This window comes from Microcebus murinus, chromosome 11, assembly GCF_040939455.1.
Source record: "Microcebus murinus isolate Inina chromosome 11, M.murinus_Inina_mat1.0, whole genome shotgun sequence".
NCBI classification, from domain to species: domain Eukaryota; kingdom Metazoa; phylum Chordata; class Mammalia; order Primates; family Cheirogaleidae; genus Microcebus; species Microcebus murinus.
In genome coordinates, this window is record NC_134114.1 from 4,449,865 (window position 1) to 4,472,708 (window position 22,844).

General features: G+C 53.2%; 1 protein-coding gene across 1 annotated transcript in view; it reads left to right on the forward strand.

Annotated features, from left to right (window-relative positions):
- The first annotated feature begins 21,314 nt into the window (after nt 1-21,314).
- The window catches only part of UBE2QL1 (ubiquitin conjugating enzyme E2 QL1), a 37,126-nt gene continuing 35,596 nt past the window's right edge, over nt 21,315-22,844 (forward strand). Inside the window, exon 1 of the mRNA XM_076007924.1 lies at nt 21,315-22,607. Within this exon, the coding sequence (XP_075864039.1) occupies nt 21,834-22,607 (774 nt within the window). The 5' untranslated portion in view covers nt 21,315-21,833. The remainder of the gene's footprint in view (nt 22,608-22,844) is intronic.

Below are 22,844 nucleotides of genomic sequence, written 5' to 3' on the forward strand. Positions count from 1 at the left end.
CCCTTTGTCATAGCCCAGGGGCTCTCAGCTCAGGGCAGTTTTGCTCCCCCACCTTGCCACCTGGCAGTGTCTGGGGACACTTTTGGTTGTCCCCACAGGGATGCTGCTAAACGCCCTAGGACACCCAGGACAGCCCCCACCACAGAGAATGACCCTGTGTCCCCAGTGTCAATAGTGCCGAGGATGAGAAATCTGCTCTAACCCCCAAAGACTCAAGTTCACAGTTGTTACAACAATTTTAAATTCCAGATTCATTCGTCGAAACCAATCATTACTAGCCTACGTATTTCAATAATTATATTATAGAGACAAGAGGAGGCCGTTTAAGACAAAGTCCACAGAAGAAAGTAAAAAGAAAGTAAATAGGTAATCACTGCCTTTTCAGTCTGCATTTATTAAAACTGAACAGTCACTCTTATCACATCGTAGTGTCAGTAAAAAATCAGGTACCAAACGAGATGAGTGTTCCGTTTGACTTTGACCTGTCACCTTGGCATATTCTCTGATGTGTCTCACATTAACCACCGCGGCAAGAGCCCAGATGACATTTGCCCTGTAAATACAATGTCAGTGGGAGGAGAGGCATGTAATTATACCAGGCAGACCGAGCTTTCCAAATTACATGTTTTTCCAGCTTTTCATTTTACAATTTAATAATATCTCCTATAATTACACATTGTTACAGCATGATGTCAGAGACGCACCCCGGCTCTTCTCCGTGCAGGGTTTTCAGCGGCTGTGCTGCACCCAAATGCTTCCCCGATCTTCAAGATGTTCCAGTCTTTTTATAGATCTAACTAATAAAAAGAGAAAGAAATTGCAAGGCGGCTGCTAAAGAGGGCCCCTTTATGTGGCGAGCGTTTGACTGCCGTGGCGTTTCCCAGACCTGATGCAAATCTTGCGCCAAACGTGGTTCGGCCCCTGCGGAGAAAACAGCCCCCGACTTGGGTACACGACACGGAGTCTACGCCACTAATCCCTGCCTTGGTGATGCCTCAACCCCTGTGTATTAGTGTCCGGGGGCGGGGGCGTGTGTGGCAAAGACCACAGACCACAGGGCTTGAACAACAGAAACCTACTGCACACAGGCTGAGTCGAGACATCCTAGACAAAGGTGTTGGCTGGGCCACGCTCCTCCTGGCGGGGCAGGGAAAGGCCCTGTCCCAGGCTGTGTCCCTGGAGTGCCCCTGCCTGTCTGCTCCTGCATCTCCTCGCGTGGTGCCCCGTCTTCCCTGTGTACAGGTCTGTCTCTGCGTGCGAATTCCCCGTTTTTATGAGGACGCAGACTATCTTGGGCAAGGCACCACTCTCACGGCCTCGCTTTAACTCAGCTACCGCTGGTAAATACCGTCACGTTCTGAAGTACGGGAGGTCGGGGCTTCAACATGTCTTTTCTGAGGGGTGACACGACGATTGGCTCGGTAACACGCTGTGCGCACGGGTTTGTTCCCGACAGACGCACTGTGCAGAGGCGCATGTGCTGAGCCTACCCGTGCCAGGCAGACTACAAAGTGCCCCGTGCAGGTCTCCGAGGTGACCCCATCGAGACCCAAGGCAGAGGGCGCGTTTACTCCCACTTGTGACAAAGGGTCCGGTCTGTCCGCACAGCTAGGGGGTGTAGAGTCAGGATTAAAAGTGGGTCTGACCAATTCCACAGCTCGTGCACTTCCCAGCCCACCTGCCACCCCCTCGTAATTAAGGCAGATCCGTCTTAATCTAGCTCTTCTGAGCGTCTGGGAGCCCTGCAGCTCCTCTGGAGAAAGCCAGAAACCCCAGAGTGTCGCCTACATGTCATCCAGCAACTTGCTTCTACAGTTTTATATTTTTAAATTAGGGAACTAGTGTAACCCCTTGGCTTTGTAGTTAATTTTCTGAGTCTGGTTATTATGGTACTGGAGACCCGTAGCTCTTTATCTGTTTTCCATTTTCTAAAATGCAGAATTGCTTGTCTTTGAAGCAGGAAGTAGTGCTGCACGACTCCAGGGGTAAAGTCCCCCTGGTATCAGCCTGGGGACAGCTCCCAGGGTGAAGGGCATTGCCACGTGGACGCCAGACGAATGCGGCCCCGGAGGAGCCCGTGGTGCCCCAGCCCGAAGTCAGACTTCCAGATAAAGCCATCGCTTTCTGTCTGCATCGTCCCTGCTCACCTGGATCCTGTTCCTCTCGCCAGTGTGGCAAAAACTTGACTCGGGAGACAGACTTTGCCCCACAAATCGAGAAGTTTAAATAATTCTGTCAATGACGTCACACCACGCCCACAGATGAAAAGCCAGCGTCGTCGTGGGAATCGGAGCCTGTGATGGGGGGTGACCGGGGCGGTAGAGGATGGCGGCAGTCAGCGCCTCAACACCCAGCGCCCCTCGGGGGCAGCGCCATTCGTTTCTCCTCGCCCTCCGGGACGGGCCGAACTGTGGCCCCGTGCAAAGATGAGTTGACGTCTTACCCCCAATACCTGTGCACGCGGCCTTATTCGGAAACAGGCTCTTTTATAGATGTTGTTAAGTTACCACGAAGTCGAGAGGGCGGGCCTAATCGGAAGCAGGGGAGAATGCCACGCGAGGACAGGCGCACAGGGCGGAAGGCTCGGTGGCTGCAGGGGCGAGGTCAGACTGATGCAGCTGCAAGCTGGGGACCGCCAGGGGCTTCCGGGAGCCGTGAGGAGCAAAGAAGGACTCTAGCAGAGTTCCAGAGCGAGCACAGCCCTGCCGACGGCTTGCTCTGGCTCCGGCCTCCAGAACTACGGCAGAATGAATTTCTGTTGTTTTAAGCCACCCAAACCTGTGGCCCTGTGCCACGGCAGCCCCAGGAAACCGGAACATGTTCCTTTATTGATCACCTTCCGTGTGAGGCTCCAGCCGGGCTCGGATGGCGAGCCACAGCCCCCTTCGTTAAACAGCAACTCAGACACATTTTTTCGAGTGGTCAAAAGCTGGATTCCTCTTTTTTTAAAAAATGCCCCTTCGAAAATGGAATATTTCCTCAATATTCCTGGCACTCATGTTGGCCACCTCTTTTGTCCATGAGCTGGGACTTTGCGTGGGCACAGGTGTCCGTGCGAGGGGAGAGGGAGTCCCCGGGGGGCTGCAGACCCAGCCGGGGAAGGGCCATTGGAGACGGGGTGATGGCGGAGGGCTGGCCCCGGGCACCTGGCCCCAGCGGCTCTGAGCTTCTGCCTGACTCAACTTCCCCCATGAAAGGGAAAGCACTCAGCAGGGAGAGGATATGTGGGCCACGAAAGAGAGTGTGGACCACACTCCAAGGGCCAGAGAGAAACTGAGAGAGGGCCACAGGGAAAACAGGCGAGACTCTTGGAACCAGCTGCAGACAGCGGTTTATAGCACGAGGCTCAGTCCCACCAGACCCCCTTGGGAATGCCTGGGACCCTGGGGTGTCTAGAAAGGCTTGGTTTTATGGAGCAGGAACATATCTGTCAATATTCTTTAATGATGACCCTTAGTTGTCCAAAAGTTGCAATCTAGAAGAACAATGCAGGCAGGAGGGAGTTCTGATTAACTCTGTTTAACTCTACCAGTGACCCAGGTGTCATCTCTGCCTGCAGTCCTGTTTCCTGGTGGAACTCCCAGCCTCCAGTCCGTGCTAACAGGGGCCGAGGCACTGTCCTAGCTGGGCACATCAGCGCTGTGGGACAGCCTGTCCCCATCCAGGACAACATGTCTCTGACTCACCACCAAGGCAGAGAGTGTAGACCGGGGAGGGACCCTTGGGTAACGGGGCCAGCACCCTCATTTTGGGGATTGTCATGCCAAGGTCGTCCCCCTCTTAGAACTTGCCATCGTGCCCAGCCTTTGGGGTTCCAGAGCCAGTGTGTGGCCCAGGAGGAGAACACTGTCCCCTGGGCCACTCAGATCAGCCACGCTGGCCATCTAAGTCACTGTCCACAGCATCATGATGAGGACACCCAGGGATGTGTTTGGAAAGGTGGCTGCCGCTCCCGGGAACAGTGAGTTCTGCACACACGTGCCCAGAAAGGCTGCTCCCCCCCCTCCTGCCCAGCCTCTCCCGGGAGGGGCCCCGTCTGGCTCACCGGGCAGTATCACGGCTTCCTCCCCCGTCCCTGCACCCAACACATGACATCAGGGAGACTCGCTTACCCGCCTGCCCGGCTGGGGCAGCAACCACAACCTCGATGTACTTTACACCTGGGGAGATTTTCAAATCGCGTCTCAGGCAGAACCAGGAGGTTAATTGGCCCTCGGGGAGCCGGGCACCGCAGAGGTTGTTTCCAAGACACAGGTGAGCCTGTGTGTGCCCAGGTTGAGAAGGGCGGAACCAGACTATAAGGTCCAAAGTCCCTGATGTTGTGTTTCACTCTGTTCTTTTTTGCTTTCTCTTTCTTTCTTTCAATTACCAAAGCCTAGCAAAGTCTGCCACATGTTAATTGAATGAATGGAGAGTGAATGAATGAAACTTTTACTCATTCCTCAAGTTAAAAGGAAGAGTTAAGAGAAACCCTTAGGGTAACAGGATGAGTTAAAAGGAAGAGTTTGTGAAGGACCTGCTTATTTTGAGTATGTAACTGGGAAGCCTGCTTCCCTACCAAATTCTCATTCGCTAGAATCCGTCATTTGACAGGAAGGGGAATGCTGTGTGAAAAGTGGGCAACATAGTGTTCATGCCTGCAGAACTGATTGGCAGCAGACCTCCTTTGACTCAAATAAGCCAGAAATGATTTGCCTTTGGAATGAGATTAAATATGGAGAGTTGAAGTCCTAAGAGGCAACTTGCAAAAACTGGGCGCAGGTGCAAACTGGCCAGTGAAGGGCGGCTCCTAGTAAACACGTTCGTACGTGTACTGAGGCGCTGGCAAGCTGTGGGGCCAACTCGGTACCAGAGCTGAACTGATCCCGTTCTTTGTGCGGTAAAAGCCCTTGTTAAATGGCGGCTTACTCATCACGCTTCCAACAAACAACAAACAGCTCATCACATTTACCAACTGGACTCAAACATTTTTACACAGTAGAGAAAAATCCTTCAGACGAGCCAGAGAATGGGAAATAATTTTGAAAATGTGTAAGTAATGGAAGAAAGTAGGAATAGGTTAGGTGACATCAACTGAGGTAGGAGTCCCACATTCCTCATGGGACGAGATGTTGCAAGAACTTCCAGCAGCCAGAGAGGAAAACACTTGCTGACTGAGTGGATCAGGGAACCACGAAAGGAAACTGCCGACACAAAGAACGTGGGGAACTATGTCTTGATAAGGAAACAATACGGATCGCCACTCCATCTTTTGTTCCTTCACAGGAAAATGTGCATTTAATAATGTTCTTATTCCCTGCTGCTTTTTTGTTAAAAATACACTATGTTAAATCACATGCTATGCTCCCCTGGACTAAAATGTTCTTAAGAATAGGAATTATGTCTTCCTTCTCCCCAGCACATGTGAGTGCTATGCCTAATGCCATCTTATTGGAGGACATAGACCTAGAGTATCTGATTCTGATTCTATCACTTATGACAACATGCATGCATGCATATCATATACAAATAATACTGTGTATTATACGTATTTCGTATTATAGCTATCTACACTTAAATATGCATACATATAATCTTTAAAAGTAGACCATATTGGAGATTCTAAGTCTCCCTGCCCTTGACTAAGACATCCAGCCTTTTGCCTTTTGAGACAGGTTGCCCTAAGTGCCTTTGACAGGTGGATAGATGGATGGGAGGAAGGGTGAATGGATGGGTGGGTGGATGGATGGATGGATCTATAGACGGGCAGACATATATCTTGAATCAAATGACATACGTAATATAGAAGCACCATAAAGGTTATCACGCTTGTTGCAACTACACTTTATAAAATTATTCCAACATTTCTCTGGAAGCAGACAGAGAACTAAGAATGAGCAGAGGAATTAAGTATGCGGCAAATTCTCAGCACCAGTTTTCTGCGTTAGGTGCTACCACTGCCTCAAACCACATCCTTTCGCCCAGATTTCCACAAACCTATCCAGTCCCAAAGTAGTTCTGGGCAGGGTCTCTTTTCCGTCCAAGAGCCCCTTCCTCCCCAGGCACAGCCAGGTCAACGTAGCGACGAGTCAAGACTGGGAGCCGCGGGCCTGGTGTCTGGAGAGTCCCCACCTCCTCCGTGCCTGAATCCATGACTAGAAGTGCGGCCCCTCTAGGCTAATGCAGTGGTCCTGAACCCGGGGGATTTTGCCCCCAGGAGATGCTGAGCGACGTCTAGCGGCGTTTCTGGTCATCACACCCAGGGCAGGGGATGCCACTGGTGCCTGGCGGGCAGAGGCCTGGGACATGGCACGCCATCCTAGGCTGTGTAGGACAGCCCCAAGGCCAAGAACCATTTGGCCCCAAATGTTAATAGTGCCAAAGCCAAAACACTCTGGGGTGAATCATTGAAGCTTTAGACATCCGAAATGAAAGTAAAGCTGAAAGGCCATTACTGATGTCTTTTATGTCACCAAGGGAAGAGCCACAAGTATGTGAGTGACTGATGTGTGCTAGGAATTTTGAAGATGATGTTATATCTAATATTCACGAAAATCACCGTGAGCAGGTACATCCTCATTTTATTGATGAGGACACTTAAATTTCACAGATAACTTGCCCCAAATTAAGTAACTTTTTCAGTGATGCATAGAAAACCAACCCAACAGACTACTCACCCAAATCTCTACTCGTAGGGAAAAGCTTCCCCAGAGCATGAGAGATGCAAGTTCAAGAGGAAAGGAAGAACAGGCCCACAGCTGTGGGTAAACTTACAGAACGTTTTGTGTTACCACAAGAGGTAACAGCTCCAAGATGCTACAGAAACTCACCAATAACGTTGTCAATGCCATTCTTGTGGGAAAATAGGCTGTCTGGGCACATTTATGAAGTTGCCATCAGAAAGCACAGTCACGTCCTTTTGGAAACCACTTTGAAACTACGCCTCACATGTGTTTCACGTTCAATAATGAATCAACAGTTGCTTGTCCAATTAATTTGAAAATCTTGGTGCTCTGGTCAAAGACAAAATTTGGCTAAATGGATCATGGACTTTTCCGTTCTCGATGAAGGAAGGAAGGAAGGGAGGGAGGGGGAAGGGAGGAAGGAAGGAAGGAGGGAGGAAGAAGGAAGAGAGGGAGGGAGGAAAGAAGGGAGGGAGGGAGGAGGGGAAGGAAGGAAGGAAAAGAAAGAAAGAGGGAGGGAAAGAAGGAGGGAGGGAAAGAAGGAGGGAGGGAAAGAAGGAGGGAGGGAAAGGAAATTCAATTAAAATGGCAGCAGTTGAGCTCAGTTTAGGACGTGATTAGACCTTGGGCAGTTACACTTCAAGATAAACAAACAAGTTCACTATTTCAGGGAACTCTCCTTAAGACAAGATAATAATTTCAAGTTTGTTTTCAAGACTTTCTGCCCTTATATATTTCAGAAATATCAAATCTGGATATTTTAATACTATTCCCAAATCTGAATACATATGAATTTTACTATTTCATAAAATTCAGCAAATCCCAAACCTTTAAGAGATGATCCTGTCACATATCTTCCCGACCTCAGACTCCGTGCGTGTGGAAGTCGTCAGGAGACCGGTCCCGTCTACTCTCTGCACGCAGGCTTGCTCTACGCCACAGGGCAGCTTTTGAGACAACTCTTGAAACAGCCCGTCTTGGCTCCACGCCCGGCCAGCCCGCCACTCGCCCCTGCGCCTCCTGGAGAGGCCGGGACTGGGCCGAGGGGGTATGTGGAGGACCGCGCAGGGCTGTCAGCAGAGGCCCGGGAACGGCTTTTGCTGCAGCCTCCGCAGCCTTCCCCCGCAGGCGCTGCCGGGTAGGCGCCTGTCTCGCAATCCAAGGGCGGACTGAAGTGTCCTCGAGGCTCCTCCAGCTGGGACGCTGGATGCTGGGAGACTGGGGATGACTGTCCAGGCCCCCGGGGCAGCCGGCCCTGGCTTGGCTGCCGACTGCCATCCCCAGAGTTTGCGCTCCCTCCTTGTTCCTCTCCCAGAGCCCGTGGGGGTGGGCCCTACCCCCTTCATTAGGAGTTGGGGTGGGTCGGGGAGGGAGGGCCTTCTCAGCCCCCCGGGGTGCAAGCCTCCCCCGCTGAGGGTCCTCTGGCCAAGGCCTCCCCTCTCCCCTCGCCTCCTCCACTGAGACAGCAGCAGCCCGGTCCTCAGCACCGCCCTGCAGTCCCCACTGAGCTCCGCCCGCACGGGGCTCTCTGCTGGGCATCGAGGGGCACAGGGAGGAGAGGGTGAGACCTGCTCACAGGCAGTGAGTAGCACAAGCAGGAATTAGCGACCCAGCCATGGAATGGGTGCTCTCGGATACAGGGGTGAGGACAGTCTCACAGGCCTCCCCTTCCCCCCTGTCCTGTCCCAGATCCCTCTGTTGTCTCCCAGGTTCCCGCGCCACATCCTAGCTGAGCAAACCTAGTGGTGCCAGCACAGCAGGAGGACATTTAGCCTCTGTGCAGGGGGTTCAGTCTGCCGTCTGCCAGATGGGCTGTGGGAGAGCGCATAGGACGGCCAGGAAATAAGTCCATACGTTAGGGCTCAGAAAGCCACCATGTAGCCACCTGGGGGCCTAATCACAGTGCATAACAGTGTCTCTTAGGACAAATACAGTTTGTTCTCTGACAGACTTAAAAGTGGGGCTTGGGGACACCTCCTGTATTTCACACCATCAGCTACAACTCGGTGGGGAAGAAGATGGAAATAGAAGCCACAGCCGTCTAGAGCAGGCAAGGAGTCCGTGCCCCAAGATCTCTCCCTTCTGTATTGCACACAATGCCACTTGGGTGGACAGACTCATTAGGGAGGTGCCTTAGTCTGCCAGGGCTGCCGTAGCAGAGTGCCACAGACCGGGGGGCTTGAACAACAGGAATTCATTGTCTCACAGTTCCAGAGGCCAAAAGTCCAAGATCAAGGCGTCAGCAGGGTTGATTTCTTCTGAGCCTCTCTGGGTGTAGACGGTGTCTTCTCCCTGTGTCCATGCATGGTCGTCCCTCTGGGCCTGTTTCCTCCTCTCCTCTGCTTGTAAGGACACCAGCCAGACTGCATCAGCCCGCCACCCCCATCCCCAGAGTGACTTTATTTAACCTTAATTATCTCTTTATAGGCCCTATTTCCAAATGCAGCCACATTCAGAGGTGCTGGGGGTGAGGGCTTCGATAAGTGAATTTGGGAGTTACGCAATCCTATCTTTAACAGGGGAAATCGTGCACATACACTTTGGTTTGTTTGTATTTCAGAAGTGCAGTGTCACTCTGTCGCCCTGGCTAGAGTGCAGCGGCCATTCACAGGCATGACCACAGCGCACGACAGCCTGGAACCCCTGGGCTCAGCCACCCTCCTGCCCCAGCAGCACAGCCGGGACCACAGGCCACATCCTCGTGCCAGGCTCATGCACGTTTACCTTGGGAGCTGAGATAGACGGCATGTCCCTCCCCCCTGACCTGTGCTCCTTTAAACGTGGTTGAATGATGCAAATCATTGGCACTCCTGGGAGACCACAGGTAACTGAGGACCGGCCACACCTGCATCCCATTCAGCCTGGAACCCGCCCGGGGCGGGAACAAGCAGGCAGCTCAACATGTGCGCTGGATGGGAGTGAAATGGACGATGCCACTCAAAGAGGACCCATCCCTCAACTGCAGCAGCTCCTCCGCCTGCCAAAGCCTGCAGGAGGCACACACATCTTCACAAACGCTCGCCCTGCAAGATGACACGCTACATTCTACATTCCTCCAGCTGAAGACCCAAGTGCTGTTTATATAATGAGTTTGAAAATAAAAGGAAAATATTAGAAGACGTTCTTCATGAATTCTGATAAGGATATTATTCTGTTCAGAGGAATCCTAATTATAAAACTACACAATAAACCTCAATTCCAGCAGAGTTATTCCTCTCTATCGGGCAGATGGTAATTGCTTTTAAAAAATATATGTGTACGACTTGTGTCTTATCTGTTTTGAGAAAGTAATATCTATCTTTTTAAATTACCTAATTTTTTATTCTGCGGAGGCTAACTCTGAATAAATCTCTTTTCAAAAACATTGCTGGCCTAGACAAAAAAGCAGCACTGAAGGAAGGAAAAAAAAAGAATATTTTCTCAGAAAAGATGAGATTGCAAAGCGGTAAGACTCAGAGCGTTATTATCTCTCCCTCCCCAGCTACTTGTGAATGCACAGAATAAACGAAGCTGGGCCCACACATGCTCACAGGGCAGTGGGATGGGGCAGCTCACACCCCAGGGATGGGGGCAGGAGAGTTCTGGACATTTTAGGAATAACGTGGTGTGATTGCTCCTGAGGTCTTACTGGGACCATTCCCTTTCTTTAGAGGACAGCTTCATGTCCAGCGTCCGGCCGCAGCCCAGAACAATGCTTTCCTACTTATAAACGTTTCATAGGAACAAATACCTTGTGTGGGGGGAGGGGAAGGAGGTTTTGCCTTGTCAGTGGAGATGATGCAGACTAGAATCCAACACTGCAGATCAAAGCCTATTGGAAAGGGATGAAATCGATTCAGCCTCTTCTAAAAAATGAAATAATAGAGTATCGTAGACGGGATTAGGATAGGATAAACGAGAAAGCATAACAGTGCTTTGGGCGTAAGAAGGGTAAGGTCTGGTGTGTCCAAGTTTAACCCTGTTGGGGTCAAACAACGATTTACTCTGGTGCTCACTCACCAGTCTCCTACCCTCTGGACGGAAAGGGTTAATGCTGCCCTGATGGCATTTTGTGCAAAGGCAAAAGGCACTGGAAGGATCTGGAGGGTGACTTACACAGCAAGTGACATCCCAGGGAGGACCACTGTAGTTCCTATGTGTCCACTTAGGTGCTGCTCAATTAATACCAGTTTGCTGGTGAGTATATGTGGTGCTTGTTTTTCCATTCTTGGGATACTTCACTTAGTAGTATGGGTTCCAGCTCTACCCAGGAAAATACAAGACGTGCTGTATCACTGTTGTTTCTTAGAACTGAATAGTACTCCATGGTATACATATACCACATTTTATTAATCCACTCATGAATTGATGGGCACTTGGGTTGTTTCCACAGCTTTGCAATTATGAATTGTGCTGCTATAATGGCTAACAAACATATGAAAAAATGCTCAACATCTCTAATCATCAGGGAAATGCAATCAAAACTACAATGAGATCTCATTTATTTCCAGTAAGAATGGCCTTTATCAAAACGTAGCAAAACAATAGATGTTGGCATGGATGCGGAGAGAGGGGAACAGTCCTACACTGCCGGCGGGACTGCAAACTAGTTCAACCTCTGTGGAAAGCAATATGGAGATACCTCAAAGCGATACAAGTGGATCTACCATGTGACCCAGCAATCCCATTACTAGGCATCTACCCAAAAGACCCAATGACACTCTACAAGAAAATTTACATTTTTAACAAGACAAAAGGCGAAATGAAACTCACCACCACTGCTGCCCTAAATTAACATCTGGGGACTCTCATCACCAGCATCTCCCACCCCATATATCTAGCTTTCATCCAGCTAAGCAAATGCTCTCGCCCTTCGGAACACTTCGGGATCCCAACACCACGACGGGACAGGAACTGCCGAGTACCTCAATCACGACTCTGCGTTCCACTGAAATTGCCATCATTTGACACACCGTGTTTTCCCATCTTTTTTCCACTTAATCTGATTAAGTTAACACTTAATCTAAATTAAGCGAGAATTAAGTTTCTTCTTGCCCACCCTCAGCCCTCTCTGTGTATTTGAAAGGATTCCGTGCCGGGGCTCTCCCGTGGGCTGACTTGTCCGTCACACACTGAGAACAACACCCATCCCTGACCCCCGTGTCGGGGGTTCCAGAAGGCATCTGAGTCCCGTGAAGAAGCCGAGGCGTTGCCGCCGTCTGTGCTGCAGTCGCGGTTCATCCCGCAGGAGCTGGCTGCCTGAGCGCAGACCCGTCAAGAACCCCCTGCTCAAAGAGCAAATACGTAGGGTGGCGTGGGTCATATATAACCGAAACAGCAGCGACATCAAGGAAATGATGGCTCAGGTGAGAACGGGCACACCCCCCGCCATGTGATGTGTCACACCTGAGTCTACACAGGAGAAGCTGCACATGCTTTTCTACACCTGCAGTCTTTGGTGGGGATTGCTCTGATTAGGACACAGGCTTTTCCGTTTAAATATTCGTTCCTGGGTTAATTCACTTACGCACGCATCAATCATTCGATGAGAACGTATCCAGAGGCGCTATGCACTGAACAAGACTAAATTTAATCTCACATCTCTCTTGAAGACATTCACTGTATGTATTAAAATTAACCTCTCCTCCTCTCTCTCTACCTCTCTCTTTGTGTTTGTTCCTTTAACTTTGTTTCCTCTGGTGTCAGTTCTTTGGTTCAGGTAGCTTTTGCTCTACTGTTTGGCAGTGTTTTGTTTTCTGTGAATATTTAAACGTTTGGAATCCCTGCTCCCAGTCGGGGAAGGCAGATTCTGACGGTCTTGTCTTCCGTGGTGGAGGATGAGGGGCACCCCCAGGGGACGGAACTGGCGCTTGTCATCCGGGTGAGCAGCTTCCAGTTCAGCCTGGGGTCCTCCTTAGCTGCACCCATGCTTTCTCCTAAGGGTGGTGTGTCTCCAGCCGGCACTGCCAGGATCCTCTCCGTGAAGGTCTGAAGTCCCCGCCCTGTCCTCTCCGTCACTCACTCTGGAACAGCTCCAGCCGCCGCGGCACAGCACTCCTGCTGCCGACATTCTGGCCACCTGCTTCTACCTGCTACTGTCGCTCAGGGACCCCTCCCAATTTCAGGTCCACGGGCGGGTCTCCGTCTTGTTTTCTAGCAGTTTTGCTGGTGGGAATATAAAATGGTGCAATCAACTTGGAAAAGAGTTTGGAAGTTTCTTATAAATTTAACCGTATTCTCAGCCTTTAAAGCAACCATTCCACACCTTGGCATTTACCCAGGGTAAGTGAAAGTAAGTGTTCAAAATACCTGCACCCAGGTGTTCATAGCAGCTGCGTACACAGCACTCAGAACCAGAAGCATCCCAACTGTTCTGCAACAGCAAGAACAGGTCATGGTATATTGGCACAACAGATATTACTGACCAATACAAAGTACTGACACATGCAACAACATGGACCGATCTCACCATGAGATTATATATTGATTACATATTGATTAATGGAAGATAGGTATATTATAAAAGAATGCATACTACATCATTCCATTCATGTGAAATTCAAAACCAAGCAAAACTAATTTATGGTAATAGAAATCAAAACAGAGGGTGCCTCTGGTGAAGAGTGGGGGTGGGGGGGCCTGACAGGGAAGGAGCACAAGAGAACATTCCAGAGTGATGGAAATATCCCATGCTTTAATTGAGGTATAAATTGCACAGGTAAAAACATTTTTCAAACCCACTGAGTTGTACAATTCATATCTGTGTCCTTTACTCTATGTAAATTCATCCTCTATCTAAAAGAGTTTTTAAAATAAAATACTGTCTTGAGTACCCAACTTGCAGAATTTATTTCGTAACCATATTTTTCAAACTGACATGGGAGCAACAAGACATTTACAGACACAAACCGCTGGAAAGACAAATAGCAAAAAGCTTCGAAAGATTCCGTGATACTCTAACGCTTTAAAAATGCTTAATATAAATATAATACATGTTCTCAGTTTCAACTAATTATACTATTTCACTCACCACCCCACAGCTGTGTCAGGAAGCAGACCTGACTTTCCTTCCTCGGAATACTACATTTGGCCCTATATTTAGACCTAATATTTAAGGTAGCACAGAATAGAGACGCCACCTTGACATGCAATATCAGCTGTCACTTCACACTGCCGCACAACCAGAAAGTAACTGTCTTTGCCTCAAGCAAAGATGAAAAGGACAGAAAAATGAGATTATTATCTCTGGAAATCTCTTTAGGACCAAGCAGTTTCTCCTTCAGAAAGGAATGCATGACTCATTTCATCACTCGAGAATTCCGTCAAGTGCCAGAGAGAATTTACACTCCATAATTGCAAAAGCCAGCTCAGGTCCCTTCTCCTCTGCTCGAGCACAGCCCAGCCCAGGAGGAGCTGCTCAGAGACTGGCAGGAAAGCGGCGCACACAGCTCTTTAGGTCGTCCACAAATGCTCCGTGGCCACACCTGGCCACCCGACACGTGGCGGTCATGCATGAACACGGAGCTACGCAGCGGCGCTGCTTCCCGCAGAGGAGGGGAAGCCACTGCGCATTCGAGCAGCCGCTGGGCACTGACAGCAGCGTAGCCCGGGGGAGGCGCGGCCTGCCAGGCTAGCAGCTAAAACGCCGGGCCAACCCCCCGCTTTCTTTCAGACTCTTCAGCAACCCATTCCCTTTTCCGTTCCTTGAACATTTCAGCATTTATCTTTATGACCACTTATTCCAATTGCATCGCTTCTGCTGAAACACCTGGGCTATTTCTGTGCTATGATTGCACCCTGCCTAATTCAAGTAGGCTTCATTCTGGGAGTGGTTTGAAGATTGGGATGACGACTCGACTTTGACCTTGAACCGAGTTAAGGGCGTCCGTGCCGGCAGAAAATGGGGGAAACCGTAGTTAGTGTAAAGCAGTAGCATCACAGCCCCATAACTGTCACCGCCTGTGGCCACCTGGGCTGAAGGACCCTCCGAAAGGAAAGCTTTGGGACGGTGAGTCACTGCCACAGGCGACCGCATGGCGGGACGGAAGATGACTCGAGGTGGAGGCTGGGCTGCTTCCGGCTGCAGCGGCAAAGGGCCAGGCTGGAGCTCAACTCAACAGCAGTCAGAGAAACAGTTTTTATTTGCCACTTTTAAAAAGTAATTTTTAAAAAGACAGACAAGAAGAACAGCTGTCATCGTTTGTATGTGGCAACCACCTTGCAACCAGGACGGAGACAGGAAAAAAAAGGAGTCGGAACAGGTGGAATGTTCTGTGAGTGCCCTAAAAGATGATCTAACTCAGAGCTGCAAGATTGACACAGATGAAAATCAGTTCAAACATTTGATTCCTGCAGTTGCAGAATCATCATAAAGTGCATCGAATTCCCAGCTTTGCCGAGCCTCTCGAGTGAGAGCTAGAGCCAGACTGGGCACGAGTGGGCCCCTGAGGATGGGAATGAGTCCTTTGGGTTGGCCCAGGAACCTGAGAACCTACAGCCCACACTCACCTTCGCCCCCCTCAGCTGCAGAAGCAGTTTCTCGTGGCCCAACCGGAGACTTGCCTGGCTTTGCCTGAACAACTACTCCCACTGCGCACCCCACCCCAGGAAGCTGCCTTGCAAGGGGGCGCCGTTCTCCTCCCCACGCACCCGCCACTCCTCACGGCCCCCCCGCCAGAGCCCAGCACACCCTACGACGACCAATGCCACGTCTGGCCCAAGAGCAGATAGCTTAGACCCCAAAGAATCTATCCGGCAGGAACCTGTGCCCCGGCTGAAAGGGCAGAGTGGAGGATTGCCGCGCGAGCCAGAGGACCAGCCTGATAAAGACTGCATGCGTGCGCGATCGGAACACCTTCATTTCACAGCTCTGCTCTCGGAAATTGGGCCACTGCAGTCGGCTTGGGAAAGCACATGTGGCGGAGACTCTACCAGGCCCCAGTGCCCAGACGTCCCTGTTTCTTCCTAGTGGGTTTAAGCAGGGCACGTGCCGTCCAGCTAAAGACCACATTTCCCGGGCTCCTTGGAGCCAGCGTGGAAAGAGACAATGAGTAAAGGGGTATGTGTGACTCCCAGGTCATTTAATTACATTTAATTCCTGAATCAGGAACAGGCAGAAGCCGGAGCCACAGTGGCAGCTGTGTGTTAGCTACCTGTCCTGTCACTTAGATCTGATCCTCTGGATAGCTTTTTGTTAAAGAAACCTCACCACTGCTCTAACTAATACAAAATGTCTTAAGTTAAAATACAAATACTCCTGGGGAACTATACATTATTTAAAGCTTTATGTGAATCAGTTTAACCCAAGTATTTTGTTCCAGACCCCCTCCTCAGTCAAAGGCGGCCCGTGTTTGGAACGCGGCTCACCGCCCCGGACCCAGAGCAGAGGTCGTGATTGACGGGCACGTTCTCCTCTAAGCCGACGCCAGTCCTTGTCGACACAGCGCTGCCGGCAGCTTCTACTCATCTACCCACGCTGGTGAGAGACAAAACCCGCTCGCCGTCCCAAGCTAGGGTGGGTGGGAAACAGCAAACGGGGTGGTCACTGAAGCCAGGCTCTGGGGAGGTAGGAGCAGCGAGAGGGCGCATGCGCGGGGGGGGGGGGGGGCCGGACAGTAAACAACGGCAACAAACAGGTGTGGGGCGGGTACTCTGTGCCGGCTCTCCTACAAGCAAGGGCAGCCCCCGCTGGATTGCAGGTGTGTGCATCAGAGTCCTTGCTTACAAACAACAGTCGGCCTAGCTATTGCAACCAAAAAGGAATGTATAGACATCACCTAAGGATCTCAAGGAGGGCCAGAGATTTGATTTGGAGGCTACATAGCATTGAATGACCTCAGATTATACCACTGAATTGCCCCAGGGAAGACCCCTGCTCTAGCCGGGGTACAAGCCCTCTAGACAGAACCCTCCGCCCCAGCACAAAGCCCCGTGAGGACATTGGCCCTCCCCCCACTCACCAGGGCGAACCCCCATTGATCTGCGCTCTTCTAACCTAACGCTCTGCTCTGCTCTGCTCTGGGGCCTCCGAAGGGCTGGGAGCAGGTCGCATGCCTGTCCTCGGGGCCAGGGAATCTGGGCAAGTGAGTCTGTGCCTTCTGGGCAGTGAGGATTAGGAAGAGATGTATTGCTGCCCATTGTTCCCTAGCAAACAGCCCCAAACATCTGGGCCTAAATCAACAGTATTGTTTCCGAGCTCTCACGGTTCCCGTGGGTGAGGAATTCCGTCAGAGCACGGTGGGGACGGCTTGTTTCTGCCCCACAGTGACTGGGGCCCACTCAGCTGGGAGCTGCAAAGGCGGGGGGGCTGGAATCCTCAGCAGAGACGCTCACGTGCCTGGTGGTGCCACTGGCTGTCTGCAAAGGCCTCCGCTGGCTGACGGCTGGAACGCCCGCATGGGCCTCTCCACGAGGCGTGGGCTTCCTCTCACCATGGTGGCTGGGTCGCCCAGGAAGCGTCCGAGAGGAAGCCAGTGAGAGCCGTGTCCTCCAATGGCCCAGCCTGAGAAGCCGCATGGCTTCACCGCGAGTCCGACCCCACTGGGCAGAGTAGCCAGAGCCCCACCCCATTCCAGAGGGGAAGTAGAGCCCCGTGTCCTGCTGCCCCTCTGCCTTTCCTGGCCCTCCTCTCCCTCTTGTCTCCTTCCCTCTGCCTTTCACCCCTGTGGACTCCGTGAGAGCAGCCCCAAAAGACGCAGCAGGATTGGCCCAGGCTCCCTCTCCCATGGCCTCCTGTGTGACTCTGGGCAAGACACCAACTTCTGGGACCTCAGATGTCTGGGCTGTAAAGTGAAAGACTGGACGTCCGTCTCTTCAACCACACGACAAAAATGTGTATGGGTCCATCGCGTGTCTTGAGCAAAGGCACAGGTGAGCCTGCCTCCTTGATGTCTCCTGGAGCGATGTTCTGTGGAGCTGCTAGAACATGATGAAGACGTCCTCCCCGGACCCGGAGCTCCAGGAGGGAAGGGGTTCTTCCCTGCTGTCTCTGCAGGGACTGCAGGCAGCGGGTGCTCCTGCGCAGCACTACAAGCGCTGTCTGGAGACAAAGCTGTCTGGGGCGGGTCCTGGCTCCGCTGCTATTCACTGCATCACTCTGGGCCAGCTACTCAGCTTCCCTGTGCTTCGGTTTACTCACCTGCCGAGCAGGGATAGGCATGGTACCTGCTTAATAGAGTGGCCGTGAATATTTAATGGGTTAAGATACACGTAAAGTGCTTGGGACGGTGCGGTGCGTGAGATACACTGACACCTAGGTGCCAGCCTGGATGATGGAGGTGAGTGGCGTACGTGGTCATGTGACCGGTAACATCCATCGCAGGCCCATGCTGCGCTGCCGTGCAGTGAATTCTTTCAGCAGGAAAGGGTTTCGAATTTTGACGGTGATCTTAACACCCTAGTGAAGAGAATAAACAACTCGCACTAATTTAGGGCAGGTGCTTTGAGGTGGTGTGGTTGATGTCCCGGTGACTTTAGGAGATTGGGACCAGCTGGAAGACTGGGAGGCAGTCCTCGGAGGCAGAGGGGAAACGGGCACACTCCAGTTCTTGTCTCATCATGCAGCTAGAGACAGCCGCACCTGCGCCGCCGATTACCTGCTCAGCAAAGAGTCCTCAGCAGGTGTGACTTCACTCTCAGATGACGGGGCTTGGGTGATAACAACTCCCTCTCTTTCACGCTAGAGCAACCATTTCCCATCCCTACCTCATCACTACTTGAGAAGGTAGGAGGAGCTACAGACCCAAGGTTGTCCTTAGAGATCATTTTATTTAACCAAATGCACATAATTCAACTGTCCCGATATTATAAACTTAATCTTTAATAAGATGACTGTTTAAACTTTGGTAACAATCTTTTTCATTATTACTGCAATACATTCCTTTTCAAAATATTTGAAAGTCAAATAAATGAGAATGACTATAACAGCAAAATGTAACCTCTACACACTGCTGGGCTGGGTAAGTATCTCTTCATTCCTTGGGTAACGTGGAACTTTCCAGAATCTTCTGGGATGGGAGAAGGAGGGGTGTTTGCAAACCACACGGGCCCTCCTGTGGTGGCCTTGCTGTCCTAAAGCAAATGTTTGGATCCATGGGCTGGGAAGGATGGGGCGGGGCTAAGTAGATAACACCTACCTATGATAACATAATAATCATTATTATTCAAAATTGCCCCTCCTGGCCTTGTTTCCTCTGCATAGCTTCACATAGTTGTAGCTACAGTGTGGAAATAACTTTGCACTCTGCCTTCTCTTAAAATTACTATGTAGGTCATAAATATCTCCATGTTGCTATATACTCTTCCTAACTATAATGCTATTGCTGCATAATATACTCTCAAGTAGATTAGCTGTAATTTACCTAACACTTCCCCTCGTGTAAATTTAAATTGTTCCCAAGTTTTAGCTAATGTTTGGCTTTAGCATTTCCAAGATTCTCTAGGTGTGATGGGTAACAAGTAAGACAACTACCCCTTCTGTCAGCCAGTTCTGGTTTGGCCTCTTGTCCTAGAACCTGCATGAATTATGACACGTTGACCTTCAAAAAATATCTACAACCAGATAACAAGTTATATGACCACCCCAGCAATAATTCCATTCAGAAGCAAAGGCCTCACAGACAGCTGCCTGGGATTTTGGCTAAACCATTCCCAAACCATGGCTGATGACAACCCCGTTTCAGGCAGGTGAGATTGGTGGCTGTCACTGCCACAAAAAGTTTCCCTGAGGCCTCACCCAAGGTCAGCTGGTTCTGAGACCTTGACAATTACACCGGAAGGAAGCTCTCTCACCTGCTGCACTGATACCACACCTGAGTCTGAGTCCCGCCAGCGCTGTGCGCCTGCACAGCAGCTGCCGACTGGGAGCACGGGAGCCTGGTGGGTGTGGGTCTCATCTGAGACTCAGTTTCTTCACCAATGAAATGGGTCAGATAAAACCTGAGAGGGCTTCTGTGGAAGTTAAATAAAACATATAACACCTGCCTACCCTCCTTCAATGTCAGCTTTCCACCTTTTCATATTTCCCGGCCCCTTATGTTAAACAAACTCACCCCATCTTTAAAAACTGGGCAGGATGGAATGGAGTGGCCAAACAAAACAAAACATGAGACCAGGACAAATAGCCCTCCAGGCTGTTGCAGCTGAGATTCCATCCCCAGCCACTGGTCTTGCGTGGTCACTGCCTTCATTCCCCCCCCCTGAAAACGAAGGGCCTCCCCAGGCCTCCACAGACGACCTGTCAGTCCCCTCACCTCTCTGGGGGCCCCAGGAGTACAGGCACCCCCTGGTTATTTACCACTGCTCCCCTGTCAGACAACCCCAAGACACTGAACCCCAGATCCTTTGGGGCTGTAAGGGTCTCCACCATGGATGGCCTGAAGAGTTATTTTTCACAGTGAGAATTTCTAATAATTTGGAAAAGCCAAACATGTTAAAAGGTGTTCAGAACAAAGTCATTATGGTGGCCCTGGAAATGAACAGGTTTTCCTCACTAACTTGGGTGCGCCCAGTTAAAAGTCAGACCGTGAGCAGCAGCAGTGAGGTCTAGGATCCTAAGCCATTTCCGCTTCTCGGGTAATTTTTCCTATATTTCAGCGACCATCACCACGTTTCACCATGGCACAGCTCGGACACACACACACACACACAAATACACACACACAAATACACACACACAAATACAGACACACACACACAAATACAGACACACGCCTGGCAGGAGTCAGGAGCTCCTGCAAACACCGAAGCTTCGCGGGTCCCCGGGTTCTTCCAGCTCCTGGGGATCTGAACTTGGGTTTTGCTTGAAATTAACCAGATTAAAATAAGAGTTGAAGGAAGAAAGGGAGGACAGGGATGAGAGCGTCCAGGTGATAGGCGGTGGACCCCGTCCCCTACCGGCACTCAGGGCTGCAGAGGGACGCCCCAGCGCCCCAGGGCACCGCGGACGCCCGGTTGCATGTGTTTCTCTGCGCCTTTGGAAATGAGCCCCAAGGCCGCGCTCGGCTGGCCGCCCACCAGAGAGCCCCCCTCGGGAGGCAGAGACCCCCTGCGTGGCGGGCGGGAGGGAAGGGAGGGCGAGGAGGAGGCGAATTGGCAGAACAGAAGTCATGACTCGAGGGGGCTATTCTTTAGAGGTCTGCGGCCCGCACGCTTCCCGAATCCTACCCCCGCGGCCCCAGTTCTTTGATCGGTCCTTAAGAAAGCGTCGCCGCTGGTCCCCGCCCGGCCCAGCTGGCCCCAAACTGCTGTGCGCGGACACCGGCCCCATCTGATGCGACGGAGTCAATACTCGGTTGCTTTCCACCCGTGTCCTCCGGCTTGTTCTAATGAGGTTAAGTGGGGTCTGAGGCTCGGGCCGCGATCGGGGCAGAAGGACCCAGTGCCACCGAGAGCCCCGCGAGCGCGCAGGCTCACCCTTCCCCGCCCCCTCCCTGCCGCTTGGGCTCCGGGCTGGCAGGCCCGGCTCGCGGCTCCCCCGCAGCCCCGGCGCCGGCGAGCCCCGCGCGCTCCGCTGTCTCCCCCCAGCGGCCGTGCGCGTGTCGCCGCGGGAGCGGGCGGCGGGGGCGGCTCGGCGCAGGCAGGCCGGCGGCTCCGCCCCGCGCCCCCCCTCCCGGCCGGCAGTGCCGCCCCCTCTGCGCCGCGCTCGGCTCAGACGGAGCAGCCGCCTCTGCAATGTCAGCAGCCGCAGCGGCGGCGGCGACGCGAGCGGCAGCGGCCGGGGCCCCGCGGTAGCCGCCAGCGCCGCACGGCCCGGCAGACGCGTCAGGCGCGAGCCCGCGGCCACCTCTCTGCCTCCGGGGCGCTGCGGGCGGCTCTGCGCGCCCCGGCGCGGCGCTCGGACTCGGGGCCAGCGCGGCCACCGCCGCGCACAAAGGACAGCGGACACCGGCACTCCGGGGACTGTGCCCAGGGACCGGCCCGAGGACGGCCAGCCGCGCTGCGGCTCCTTCACTCCTGCCCTACCCGGGCGGCGGGAGCCCGAGCCGGAGCGGGCCCCGTCATATGACAGCGGCGACACAGCAGCCGGCGAGCGCAAGTGCTGCCCGCTCCGCTGCGCCACGGCCGCCGGCTCCCGGGGTGGCCAGCGCCGCGCCCCGCTGAGTGGTCACCAGTCGCCGCCGCGCCGCGTCCCCCGGGCTCGCGGGCTCCGGGGGAGAAGCCGGGGGGTAGCCCCCCGCAGGCTCCGAGCCTAAAATGGCCACGCTGCTCCGCAAAATCGGGCTCATCCGCCTGCACAACCGGGACACCGAGGACCCCAAGCACCACCACAACCACCGCGGCGGCGGCCAGCAGAGCGCGTCGCTGCGCGGCAAGGGCGGCGCCAAGAGCGGTGGCCACAAGCAGCAGCAGCAGCAGCAGCACCCCGGGGGCGCGGGCGACTCGAGCCCCGGGCCCGGCAAGGGCAAGGGCAAGCGCGCGGCGGAGCTGGCCCCGCGCGACAAGCCGCCGCAGCCGGCGGGAGCGGCGGGGGCGGCGGGCGCCGGGGGCCCCCGGGAGCGGGCGGCGGGCGCCAGGGCGGGGCCGGGCCCCGCGGTGGCGGCGGCGGCGGCGGCCGGCAGCCTGGTGCCCGCGGCGCGCCAGCAGCACTGCACGCAGGTGCGCAGCCGGCGGCTCATGAAGGAGCTGCAGGACATCGCGCGCCTCAGCGACCGCTTCATCTCCGTGGAGCTGGTGGACGAGAGCCTCTTCGACTGGAACGTGAAGCTGCACCAGGTGGACAAGGACTCGGTGCTGTGGCAGGACATGAAGGAGACCAACACCGAGTTCATCCTGCTCAACCTCACCTTCCCCGACAACTTCCCCTTCTCGCCGCCCTTCATGCGGGTGCTCAGCCCGCGCCTGGAGAACGGCTACGTGCTGGACGGCGGCGCCATCTGCATGGAGCTGCTCACGCCGCGCGGCTGGTCCAGCGCCTACACAGTGGAGGCCGTCATGCGCCAGTTCGCTGCCAGCCTGGTCAAGGGCCAGGTAAGCCCGCGGGCGGGGGGGGGCGCGGGCGCACCGGCCGAGGTGGGGGCAAGAGCGCGGGCGAGGGCGAGGGCGAGGGCGAGGGTTAGCCCACCCACCCCAGCCTTCTCGCTCACTGATCGGGCTCCGTCTGCACAGCCTCCCTCGGGGACGTACTCCCAGGGAGGTGCTCTGGGCGCCTCCGCTCCTCTTCCCTAAGCATCTCTGTCCTGTCCCCACCTCCCATCCTGTCGCTGC